A 13,419-nucleotide genomic window follows, 5' to 3' on the forward strand; every position below is an offset into this window, starting at 1 on the left:
GCGGGTGATTCAAACACATTTTAGGTGTGGGCGATTCAAAAGATCAAAATTTAGCGTGTTTTGAAATTTTTTCCTCCTTGTTTGCGCATTTTGAGCCCTGTGAATACAAAACTGCTTCGTTATAACCGATACAGTGTCGAATTTTGAATTTTTCGTTTCGTTATACAGATAGAACTCCCATAGAAATAAAGCATATCCAACCAAACTTTTCTTTCACTTCGTTATATCCGATAATTCGCTGTATCTGTGTTCGTTATAACGAGGTTCGACTGTACTTGTAATGTGTCACATGTGCCAGTGCCCAAACCCAGCAGTTGGTATTGGTCTCTAAACCTACGGAATACTTACTGTTGGCATTGGAAACAAATTCCTTCTTCAAAACATGCAATGTTCTAGCAGATACGAAGGTTTTAACTGAGGTTTCAGTGTCCTCTCTTTGTTAAACTCAAGGCCTCCGAGACTGAATTCCAAGGCCTCCTCCCATTGCCCACTGCGTCGAGTTGCTGTGCTTTGCACTGGGAATGTGCCTCCATTACCTGTAGTCAAACGTACTCCAGAACTTGGGCAGCCTACCCTGCCCCTAGAAGGGAGTGCGCTAGGGGACAGCTTATACTCCCTCTCTACTCCCATGCAGGCTTAATCATGTTTTAGTGCACTGCAATGGGAACCGGAAAAACTGCTTTTATTGTGCGCAGTTGCAAGACAAAAGCGGATGACAGATACAAAAGGCTCGGAGCCCGACAGACAGTGCACTCGCGTCTGCTGTAGTGCGTCCATTTGGTGCCTTCAGTCTGAGACTGCATTCGGGCCCATTTCGGGGCTTGCAATGCAGCGAAACCATTACGCGAGGGCTTGGTAGTTTATAGCTGTGTTCGTGAAAAGCGGTTGTTGTGGGGCTGGCAAACCACCGCCGTTGCTTTGCCTACAAGCATTGCGTAGGGAGTAGGAGGAGAGATGGTCCCACTGTCGTCGTAGCTGGGGTAGCCACTTTTCCTCTCCCAAAGTGCCTTATTGCATGCTGCACTCTATGCCTGCGATAGCATTCCCCGAGATCACACCTGCTGTGAGGAAATATCTGATCACATGATGATTATCTTTAAAGGGACAGAACACTGAATTATAAGGACCCAATTTTTTTTGGCCTATTCGGAAAGCTTGCTGCCTAAGGTACTGTATTCCTCAACAGTTTTATTAGAAACGCTCTAGGAAATTTTTATCGAGAATTTTTAAATCGGTGCATGCACCTGCTTTTATGTATCCTGATGCTGGAAACCGTGATCAGTGAGCACGATAGCGATTGCACATCGGCAAAAGTGCTGTAACAAAAACTGATATAAATCTCGCCCACCAGACAGTAATTAGATATGTTTAGTATATGGCGTTGCGTCCTTTTCAATTTCCATAACCAAAACTGTTATGGGGCAGTGACTTGCAGCTCGTTTACGAAAGATTTAGTTGACCGTAGTTGCCACTCCATCCAAGAAATTGGAAAACCAACTGGCTCGTGATGTGTTCTTCAAGAAATTCAAAACACTGTGGCGCCATGTAGTTCCAAAAGCTGAAAGGGCATGGTCGACGATGCAAAGGGAGCATTGCTTTATATTGCACTGGAGAGAGCGTAAACTATGATAAAACATGACAAACACTCCTGAAAAAAAATAAAGCGCTATGTGCTAAAACAATTAAGTGATATTTTACTGATGTGTGGTGACGTGGTGGTCACGCCACAAGATGCCTTTTTATGCGATTTTTCAATGTGAAATTAAAATTATAAATCTTCGTTCTTTTTTATATTGCAGTGCTCAGTTCTTACAGTTTGAGGCAGGATCTTTTCATTTCCGCTATAATAAATGAACATCGGGCAGTGTTCGGTCCTTTTAACAGTGGTAAACATCCTGTGAGGGTTCTTTGTTTTCTTAGCTTGAACTCATCAGCCTGCATACGCACTCTTTTGAACTCTGCACCATGTCGAGCCTCTAGATGTGATTTGAGTGAGAAAGTGTACATATCATGGACTGATGCTTACCCATCTCTTATTTTTAGGTAACGTTTGTTTTTGCTTCTCTTTTGACAGACGAAGTGAAGAGGCTATGCGCCAGCCAGTTCCAGAACATCTTTTTTCTCGACTGACCGAGGCTCCCAACCTCTCTCTGTAAATAAATATGTTGCCCCAAGTTGTTTCACCATCTGTGGAGTTGTTTTTCCTTCTGGTCCGATTATTTGTGGCATTTGTAGGAAAGTGTGTGCAGGGATAGCGTATGTCAACAAGAAATGGGGTACAGTAAGGTATGTTGCATTACTGCTGGTTGTTCTGCATGTTAAATTGTGAAACAAGGCTCTGCACTGACACACACACAAAAAGAGAGGACAACAAGCACATACACGTGTGCATGTCCTGTCTTTTTTAGTGTGTGTCAATATAGCACCAACTGTTTCACAAGCTAAAAAGTGATACATACTGATGTGACAGAGCGAGCTTGTAGTTGGCATGGCTGAGTGCAGTAAATGCCTGCATGCCAGTTGGAAAGAGGTGCTCCTAACAGATATTGCCAATGGACAAGAACATTTTTGAGAGAAATCCGTTGTGGCTACTGATCCAAAACGCGCGGGTTCAGGTCCTGGTTGCTGCGGTAGCATTTTGATGGACACGGAATGCTATGGGCCCTTGTTCTAAGTGATTTCGGTGCATATTAAAGAACCCCAAGTGGTCAAAATTATCCGGAGGCCTCCACTATGGCGTCCCTCGTAGGTGCAGTTGCTTTTCAACATTGTTTCCCCTAAACCAAACTAGAAGTCCGTCTGGTTTGGCTGCTAATATTGTTGAGGGTCAGTCTCAACTTCTATAGCCAATAGACCAGTCTACTTTTGTCAGTGGGAGAAGCCAACCACAGTGAGGTAGGCACGTGTTCAAACAGAGCCCTTCTTACTATGGCTTCCAGTGCACAGTCCTATGGTAAATAACCGAAAAGGAGTGCCGTATTAGCTTTATTCTGCATGGATAAAAAATTAGACCAAAGCTCACTGGCTTAGGACAATCAGTGAAAATCGGTGTTTTTTTGAGGAACAGAATTGGCGCAGTAACTCTCTTCTAGATGGGCACCGCGAACGAGCCGCGAGGGAAGGGAGGTGCTTGAGATTCTTAACAATTTTGGGACGTCGTGCAGGAGGGGTGGGACAAGAAGTATGAGGAACGTGCAGCTCGGTAATCACTTCGTTTCTGTAGCAGTCACCGCGACTGTAGGGGAGAAAAGATTAGGGGAGTAGGGGACAGGACAAAAGAGCCGAAGATGGAGCTGCAGTTGAGATCCAAGTGAAAAAGACGGACGCGGCAGAGCACGATTAGGTAGTGCATGCGGGAAGTATTAAGTGCGCGCTGAGATGTATTAATAGGGTGAGTAAAGAACAGCTGCAGGGACCCCCCTTGCGTTAAGATTGCCGCATGAGCGGATAGCGGGCAAAGAAATTGCGCGCGCTGGAATTGGGTCGCCAGAGAGGCGAGCTAAGGAGGCGCCGCGAGTGGCTGCTGGCCTGAAACGCGGTCAAGAAGTAGGGCCCGCTCTGGGCGAGAAGAGCGCGCGAGCTCTAGCGCGGCACGGCGATAGGGGCGGGAGGGTAGGAGCAGCGATCGGCACCCGATGGAGTGAAGCGGTGGCGCAGACGTGGACGTACGTGGCGGCCCTCCAGTGAATACGACAACTCAGACTACTACCCTTGGATAGCTAGCCGCATGCCCAAACCACCCCATGTACGCTGACATCTGCGGCCAACTCCGGAGTACACACGCCATCACGAGAATACCCGCAGAATGCGCCGAAACGCGCATTGCCCGCGCACTAAAGGATGGCCTGCTTTATCACGCCGACTACCTCCCCGACGGGCGCAAATGGCTTCTTGTCATTCTTCGGCATCTTTGTTCCGACATATGCGCCTCCTTCCACACCGATACGCACTGCGCTCACGCCAGTACAGTACTCACGCCTTCGACGCCGCTTCTATTGGCGGGGAATGTACCCCGTCATCCGCCAATACGTTCGCTCCAGTCCAGAAGGTCAACGTCGCAACATGCCTCCTCGCCGTTCTACCTATCCGCTGCAGCGATTGTCCTGCCCCACGCGCCCATTCTACTGCGTCAGCATTGATCTCTATGGTGGCCACCGCTGGGTCATCGCGACGGTAGATCACCTCACCCGCTACGCATGCTCATCCTTGCCATCCGCGTCTGTGCAAGTCGTTGAGTCCTTGGTATCCTCGGAGTCCCATGGTTTCCCTAAGGAAATTCTCAGCGACCGGGGCCATGTCTTCCTCTCAGACACCGTCAAAGCACTCCTTCAACAAAGCCGCATCGTTTATCTATCTACAACGGCCTACCCCCCTCAAACAAATGGCATGACTGAACGTTTCAATCGCACATTGAGCATTTTGCTCGCCATTTATGTTCCATCCGACAACTCAGATTGGGGCTACATTCTCCCCTTTGTCACATACGCCTACAATACTGCCACACAGAGCACAACTGGCTTCTCTCCGTTTTTCCTTCTCTATGGCCGAGAGCCCACCTGCACAATCGATACCATGCTTTCGTATCGCCCTTATGTGTCCGAGTCAGTGACCCTCTCTCAAGCAGCCACATATGCTGAAGAATTCTGCCAGCTTGCCCGGTTTCTTGCCACGAGGACCAGGAACGTAGGAAGCGCCTTCGATTCCCCACCCCTCCTTTTCAGTCCTATACTCCAAACTCCCTCGTGATGCTTTGGGTTCCTTCCAGCGATGCCGGCCTATCAACGAAACTCCTTTCGAAGTACCAAGGCCTGTAAAGTGTTATCTGCCAGACCTCTCCGGAGAACTACGTTATTGAACCGCTTTTTCCGGCCCAGGATGCACGCTACCGTGGCTCTGAAACAGAGCAAGTCGACTGGCTCAAACCGTGTCACGATCCGACTATAGTGCGTGTTCCTTAAGTCGGCAGGATGCCTCCTTTTCCACCCGAAGGTAAATGTGGCGTGGTGGTGGTGAAAAACTTCAATTAAAGAGAGCTTGAGGGTCAAAAAGCTCTGCTGCATTCCGGGACACTGCACGACGAGGCCCCGTCTCACTCCCGCTTGACCAGAGCCCTTTGGGACTCCAGCGTGGAGCAGTTGAGGAGGGCAGTCTCCCATGCCTCTCGGGTGGGGGTGGGGGAAGGGGGCGGTGAGGATTCCGAGTACATGCCCACACCATGTGAAAGATATCGCAGATCTCTCCACAGTGCGGGCAGCGCCCATCTGTGTTCGGATCGAAGTGTTTTGCTATGGCAGGACAGAGAAGGGTTCCTGTCTGCAGGCGCCGCAGAGTTCGCTCCTCCGCCTTATTCAGCCCCTTGGCAGGTACCGGGTAGAGACGGTGGCTGTCGCAATAATGAATTAGGATTTCGCGGAACCGCAGAAGCGGTTTATGAGCTTCTGAGCCAGCAGAGTATGACTAGTATGAGGAGCCCGGTGTGTGGCGGCCGCATCAGCGGCCTCATTGCCTCGTAGACCCTGGTGGCCAGAGTCCAAATCACTTTTGTGCGAGTTGGATCGGCGGGAGCGCGTCTTAGAATTTGGGAGGCAAGAGGTGGTATTTCCCCTCCCAGTAAACCATAAAACGTACCATAGACATCAGCAAGATATTTACGCTGGACATTAGACACCTCCATTAGACATCCATATTAGTACCGTTTACGAAAAATCTACGTACCTACAACATGAAAATTGGGGTCCAGTTCACGTTGTAGGTACGTACTGCAGACATCACGCTCTACATTTATCAGATATTTGTGAACATGTAAGTACACCCAGTCTACGTAGCCTAGACGTCTATATAAAGAGAATATGACTATACATAGATCAATATTCAGGTGAAAATTTCTAACTGGTTCCAGTCCTGTTTTAAGAGACACATTTCCAGACTGGAACCAGCTGCAATACGAGATGCAGCTGACACCTGTTACAATTCCAGATGGAACGGAGACCTACTGCATCCCAGCCACAGACTTCCCTATGGAGTCGTCGGGACGTCCAAGCACTCCAGCTAGCTCAAATACAGTTGAGTAAGCGAGTACATGGCCATCATGGGAGCCCAAAACACTGCAGATGACTTCCTAGTGCGTCAGTATTTTATTGCGCTCGGCGCTTTCCCTGAATCTTCTCGTTGAGCATAATCGTCAGGTTAACAGCTGCGGTGGCATCAATACTCTTCTGCCGAGCCCAATAGGCCAGGGTTGCTGCAAAAGAAAGCATAATTGTTCACTTTTACAGGTGACAAGAGAATGGCACAGCAACCACAACAAACAAACCCAGTAATTTACGCCACTTTTACCGACGCAAGTCTATGAAGCGTCAAAGGTTGCCCTTGCAGCACTAAAAGGCAGTCGTGCTGAGCGGAGTCTGCTTGCACACGCACTTCGGCACACCATCCGAACGCATGCCCACATTTCGGTAGTAGAGGCCAGTTGCATACATCACCAGCCTTTGTTTCAATACAAAGCGAGTTTGGCAAAACAGCCAAACGAGTGAGCGTAAAAATATAACGTGCCGATAAATGCGTTAGAATTTTTTCATTACGAACGCAGAAATAGCATAAAATACACTTCAATGAGTAAACTGAGACTGAGTACGCACCAAGAAAGGTCACGATCCCAGCCGGTGAAAACGACTTGTAGTCCTAATTCGTACTGACGGGTCCACTTCGCCGAGTAGTAAAAGCAAGCAAACTGTCTTCCTACAGCTTCATCAAGGAAAGAACGGTTGAACAATCTCGCCAGCAATAATAAGGGAATAATTAATTCTGTGTCGAGGTTCTTCAAACACAATGTTCCCATGGAACACGATTGAAATTGCACACGCCCTGCGCTCTACCACTGCCGCCATGGCTGAACCTAGCCTCGTGCGGATGTGCGAAACTGTCACATATTTTGTATCGTCTCTTTTTTGTACTTAGTAGCAGGCTTGGTGTGGCATGAAAAATAAGTTAATTATTTTTAAATTGTAGCATATTACTTTTTTCACAGCTGCAATCGCCATGCGCAGTTTGCGCTATTATTGATAAAATACGATACGAACTACAACGCGATGGCGGCTTAGACAATTCACCGCACTTTCCTCGCCGCCGCCTGTCCGCAGCATAGAACAGGCATATGGGCAGCGCATGTAGCATGAAGGCAAGATGACCAATTATCATTAGGGTAACGGGCTGGATTCAGAGAGAATGCAAGCACAGCAGAGAGGATCAGGGCAGGTGGGCAGATGAGGTTCGGAAGTTTGCTGGGATAAGGGGGCCGCCGCTGGCACAGGGTTAACTGGATAAATTTTTGGCCTGCACTGGACATGATTACAGTGTTGACATGATGATAAAAAGCGGGACTCAAGAAGTTTATTCTCAAGAAATATGAGGTCACACATTCAGCAACACAAATGCCTAAGCTTTCCTCAGCTCAACATTCCAATAGTTATATCATTGCTAGCGCGATTAGCAGATTTAAGACATTCTTGAAAAAAAAATAACTCCCAAAAATTGAACTGAACCAATTTTGTACTTTACATAGTTGGATAAGTTGAATAAAACATGCTTAATCAGAAAAAATGGTTACTATATAGTCCTGGCTGCTAAATAACAAACATGTTTTTTAGTGTGTCCTCACTTTTCAGTGTGGTTGAGATAGCTTGCATTGGCTGTAGCACAAGGTATAAATTGAATGTAAGAATAGTAATGAAATAACAATGCGAATCCTGACCAAAGTGACTGGCATTTCAAACCAACTGCGTACAGTTGAGTCAGAAACCTGATGCGTGTGCATTCAGATTTGTCTTTACTACTGCCCGTATTTTTCTTCTTTCTAGGTAGGATAATGTTGCCGTGAAGCGAGCACGAAAAAACACAAAAACACAGGCAGCGCTGGTTATGCCTCCAAATTGTAGTCAACAGCGATTTCCAACTTTAAATGCAGTAAGGCAACACGAAATATCGAACGATTGAAAAATATGGAATTCTTAAATTATATATCTCGCTTACATACCCAGGACGTGACAAGTAATATCTACGAGAAGTCTAGGTTAAGGCAGATATGATGTCGTGGGTACGTCTGCAGCTTTTCCACGAAAAAAAGGTTGGTAGATAAGACGTCTGAGAGATTTTGGTTTGGCACATAGACGTTCAGACTTAATCTGGACATCTATGGGAGGTTTGTGGTTTGCTGGGCTGCAAGATAATGTTCAGGCCCGGCGAGAGTCTGTGATAACCGTTCTCGATTTTGGATCGGCGGCAGTGAGAGCTATTGCGACTTCCTCCGCTCGTGTTGAATTTGGGGCCCGAAATGATAGCCCATCGACATTCATTCCCCTGTGGACTACGGCAGCCGTGTAGAATCCTGCGGGCGACGACCCTGTGATGTCGACGTAGTAGACGCCCTGTTTAGATATATATTGCCTCTTAAGCATGCGAACCCGCGCTTGTCGTCTGCCTTCATGTGAAGCATGTCCATGTTACGCGGAAGCGGAGCGACCCAGAGCATGTGGCGCCACAGCACCGGGATGTTCTCCGTCCCCTCTGGTATGCATGCATGTTGGATGTGCTGTACTCAAGACCCACCTGAAACAAAACGCGACAGCGGTAATCCCAAAGAAAGTCTCAGACACGCGGTGGTCAGCTCGAGCGGATGCAACGAGAGCTCTCGTGGCCGACTCTAAAGAAATCATAGCCGCCTTGATCCAACTACCCTAAGGTCAAGATGAGAGAGGAGAAACGAAGCACGAAGCAAAGTGTTTGCTGAAGACAATGACAACGTTGGAAACTGCACTGGTCATGGCCGAGTTTTGGGATAGCGTTTTGTAACATTTCAATGCCACCAGCAAGGCACTTCAAAGCCCAACGCTCATTGCTGTCAGCCTGATGAAATCGTTGTGTGATTATATATCCGTCTTAAGAGAGAGGTTCGATGAAGTTGAATAATTTGCGAAGGAAGCGTCGGACAATGCTTCATACAAGGCAAGCACCCAGAGAAAACCAAAACAGTCGACTCGACACGGCAGCGCTGAATGTACAAGCACACCAGAGACGCAAGATCCTCCAGCTAAATTTCGCTGTGAGACCTTCTTCATCATGATCGAGAACCTCCTGCATGCGCTCACAGCCTGCTTGAGCGCTTACACCGGAGTCTGCTCGCAATTTGCTGTTATTGCGGATTGGAAGAGCTTTTCCCCAGCACAGCGGCGGCTTAAGGCAATGGACCTCGTCCCAAAGTATATCCTTGTGATCTGGCTGGCACATTTCCCGATGAGCTTTAGCAATTTATTTCATTTGCGAGCAACGAAGGCTGTTCTTCTGCGACAGGCATGCTGAAACTTCTAACTTGAGAAAAGCTTGAAGGTTCATTTCTGGATGTTCATATCGCTATTAGACTTTTTTGTGCTTGACGGTTACGAACTGCACAGGTGAATGATCATTCAGCAAATTAAGCTCATCAGGAGCGTAAATTGCTGGGCTAGTTAATTGGTTCATAATGTTGCCAGGGTGGAACCAGCGGAACACAGACGCAGGACAGGAAAAAGGAGGAACACACGGTGTGGTGTGGTGTGTGTTCCTTTTTTTTTCTTGTCCTGCGTCTGTGTTCCGCTGGTTCCACCCTGACAACAAAAACTCATCAAGAACAGGCTTCGATCAACGATGACTGACAGCCGCCTGAGCGATTTGTTGCTGCCAAGCGTGGAGACGGAGATTCTGAGGCGGGTCAATGTTGAACATATATGATCAACAAACTCTCTCTGCAAAAGGCCCGAAAACGCTTGTAGAAATGTGAATGCCTTTATTCCTTTGCTTAGAAGAGAAATAGAAAAAGTAAACTTCTTCTCAAAATTCTTATTACGTTTACATGCCCCAGTTAAGGGTTGAATTTCTGGGAAATACATAAAGTATTTTCTAGATCATGTAAAAGTGTAAAATGTCTGCAAAAACAAATTTATTCTGCAAGTTCAAAGGAGCAAAGGGGAAGTGAAATACGAATGCGCTTCCTTCTATTTTAAAATTGTATATTGTGTGTAAGAATGTAAATGTACTGGACATTTCAAAGTGGACAAGATGTGTATAAATTTAAATGCGTACACTGCGTATTTGAACGCATTATTAAAACATTTTTGTGGAAGTTCAGTATCGATCTAATTTTCTTCAGGGGCCACCTTCTCGAAAAGATTCAGCCCTCCTGCATGATGAACGCATTTGTATAATAAACCATTTACATTACGTGTTGTGTTGGGTTTAATGGCACATAGGCATCTAAGGCCATCATGCGCCAAACACAAGGTAATAGGGAATGCTTTTTGTGCGATTTAATAAAAATGTGGGAAGTCATCAGTGGTGTAAAGGGCCTAAAAATTTTAGCTACCTAGTAATAATTAACAGACAAAACGAGAGTGAGGAATGGCCAATGGTAAAAGCTTTAAAAAAGGTCAGGTAGCCTCAGCAGCCATCCTTGGCTGGGAAGGATGTCGAGGATCCCAACCAATCAAATAAAAACTCCAGAAGAGGGCAAATACGGGCTGGTTGGTACATGATTTTAAGAATTTAAAAAACAGCGCAATCAAAGACGAGACACAAGAGAAGGACAAAACACCAGCGCAGCGCTGGTGTTTTGTCCTTCTCTTGTGTCTCGTCTTTGATTGCGCTGTTTTTTAAATTCTTAAAATCAAATAAAAACGTCAGCCTTTTTCCTCACGAATGAGGAAATGGCTGAGGGACATCATGCGAAGCCATGGGTCATGATTTATATTTTGTTGAGAAAACCTGCTTCAGTTAAAAACTTAAAAACACAAGATATGTCCACAATTTCATTATCGCCTATGAGTAGTGCCGGGTGAAAAGGAATGGTTTGCTTATAAAACACAGAAAAGCACTTTTCCCTTAGTTTTTCGAGTTTTGAACATGAAAATAAAATGTGGTTAACTGTAAGTTCACCGCCACATGTACAAACTGGTTTGTCTTCTTTAGTGAGCAGAAAGTTGTGCGTAAGGTGTGTGTGACCTATACGGAGACGGCAGATAACGACTTCTTTAAAACGTTCCTGGTGTACACATGACTTCCATTCTCCTAAAACTGGCTTTACCAAGTGTAGTTTATTATTTATTTCACTGTTCCAAACAGATTGCCATTTTTGCCTTGATTTAATATTTACTAAGTTTATGCAGTCTCGATACGGCACATTTACATTTTTAATTTGCTTGTCACGAGCTTGGGCAGCGCATAAATCTGCTCTCTCGTTGCCTTTTATTCCCACATGACTCGGGACCCAACATAGTTTTATGTTTTGTCCTTTAGCTGTAGATGTTACTATGTTGTGTATGATGTCACCGAGTAGAGGAGTTATAGCATTTCTAGAGCGGAGAGCTGTAAGTACACTTAAGGAGTCTGTAAATAATACTGTGTGTGAGGTTCTCGTTTATTATTTTTTCTATGGCAACACACACGGCGTAACATTCGGCAGTGAAAACAGATGCACACTGCGGAAGTCTTACTGTTTCTTCCCAATTCCCTCTATTACCGCGCTTCCTACATAAACATCTGTTTTTGAACCATCAGTATAAAATTCTGAAAAGCTATTGTATTTTTCTTTCAGTGCAAGAAATTCTTGTATGATATGTTGTTGTGGAGTTTTCTTTTTACTGAACTGTGTAAGTGTGAAATCGCAGATTACAGGAAAATTGTACCATGGAGGTAGTGGGTCTCATCCTCGGGCAATGTCAGGTAGTGTGTTCTGCATATCGAGATTTTGGCATATCTCTTCAAAACGCAAGAGCAATGGCCTGGTAGCTTGGGGTTTGTTTGCAAATATTATTCTAGAAGGACAGTTTGTTACAACCGGATAGCAGATGTGTTTTGGTAGTGACCGTACTTTAAGGACATATGCACACGTTAGAGCGGTTCTAATTTCCAGTGAGGGTTCATTTATTTATACATAGAGGCGTACTATGGGGGATGTCCTGTATGCACCGCATGAGAGGCGCAGACCTGAGTTACGTACTTAATCGAATTTTTTTAGGTATGATGATCTTGCTGAGCCGTACACAATGCACCCATAATCTAAGGAGGAACGTACCAACGAGCGATATATGTGCAGAAGACATGTTCTATCAGACCCCCAATGTTTCTCTGAGAGCACATTGAGTATGTTTAGAGATTGGGAGGCTTTCTTTTTCAGTGTGTTTATGTGTGGTAAGAATGTAAGTCTTTTGTCGAATATTATGCCTAAAAATTTATGTTCTCCTTTCACTGGTAGTACAGTTTTGTCCAAATGTAGGGTAGGGTTGTTCTGCAAACCTCTTTTTAGCGAGAAAAGAATCGCTACTGTGTTTTGTGGAGAAAACTTAAACCCATTTCTATCTGCCCATATCGCTAGTTGTATCTGTCTCTCACAGGTTGATAGGCTGGAGGATGTACATGCAATCTGAAGGTCGTCGACATAGACTGAATACGTTATGGACTTTGGAATGAAATTTGCTAGCGAATTCATTTTTATGACAAAGAGTGTAGTGCTGCATCCCTAAGGTACTCCATTTTCTTGAATGAAGTTAATCGAAACTGTTGAACCCAGGCGTACCTGAAATGAACGGTCGGACAGAAAATCTTTCAAGCAGTTCAGCATCCTTCCACGGATACCTAGATCTGCTAGGTCGCGGAGAATGCCAAACTTCCAGGTAGTGTCGTAAGCCTTTTCCATATCAAAGAAGACTGCCAGACAGTGTTGTTTATGTATGAAAGCTTCTCGGACTGTGTTTTCAAGGCGGACAAGATGGTCAGTTGTTGAGCATGCTTTTTTAAATCCACATTGGTGGATGTCCAGAAGGTCGCGGGATTGTAGGATGAACATTAACCTAATATTCAATACGCTTTCAAAACATTTTGCAAGACAACTTGTGAGTGCTATAGGCCTGTAACTATCAGGGGAGGTTGACGGCTTTCCATGTTTCAAGAGTGGGACAATTATTGCTTTTTTCCAGGCGTTCGGTATTTTTCCTGATACCCATATGTTGTAAAAAAATCTTAAAAGTGCCTTTATGGCAGGTTCTGAGAGATGGGCTAGCATTTCATAATGTATTTCGTCTGGACCGGGTGCAGTCTGTTTACCGGCGGACAGTACTTTATGGATTTCCTGAAGAGTAATTGGGTTGGCTCGGGTGGGCTCGGGTGGGCTCGGGTGGGCTCGGTGGCTGTGCCACGGTGCAGTCATCAAATCCGCTCGTTTTCGCCACGCAGGTTTTTGCACCGCTCATCACCCAGATGCTATTCCTGTCCCTGGTTCCCGCCCCTTCGCATGCCACCTGTGCCATCGAATCCCTTCGCTTCGAATCTCCCGCCGGCCTGTCTGCACAGCAGCCTGCGGCTTCAACCTGTCCGGCAGCGCCACCGCTGCTATTC

General features: G+C 45.9%; 1 protein-coding gene and 1 long non-coding RNA gene across 2 annotated transcripts in view; one reads left to right on the plus strand and one right to left on the minus strand.

The window, feature by feature from the left end:
• Ccz1 (vacuolar fusion protein CCZ1) overlaps nucleotides 1-2,180 on the plus strand; it is a 40,382-nt gene extending 38,202 nt beyond the window's left edge. The window contains exon 13 of the mRNA XM_089586223.1: nucleotides 2,075-2,180. Coding sequence (XP_089442349.1) covers nucleotides 2,075-2,130 — 56 coding nt within the window. The 3' untranslated portion in view covers nucleotides 2,131-2,180. The remainder of the gene's footprint in view (nucleotides 1-2,074) is intronic.
• A 3,939-nt stretch (nucleotides 2,181-6,119) lies between these two features.
• Nucleotides 6,120-7,379, minus strand: LOC149345772 (uncharacterized). The gene is made up of 2 exons (XR_016292033.1): nucleotides 6,639-7,379; nucleotides 6,120-6,241 (listed from the first exon to the last, which is right to left on the minus strand). It is a non-coding gene; the product is annotated as an uncharacterized LOC149345772 (long non-coding RNA).
• Between the last annotated feature and the right edge of the window lie 6,040 nt (nucleotides 7,380-13,419).

This window comes from Amblyomma mixtum, chromosome 4 (assembly GCF_055824585.1).
Source record: "Amblyomma mixtum isolate Tamu chromosome 4, ASM5582458v1, whole genome shotgun sequence".
Classification (NCBI taxonomy): domain Eukaryota; kingdom Metazoa; phylum Arthropoda; class Arachnida; order Ixodida; family Ixodidae; genus Amblyomma; species Amblyomma mixtum.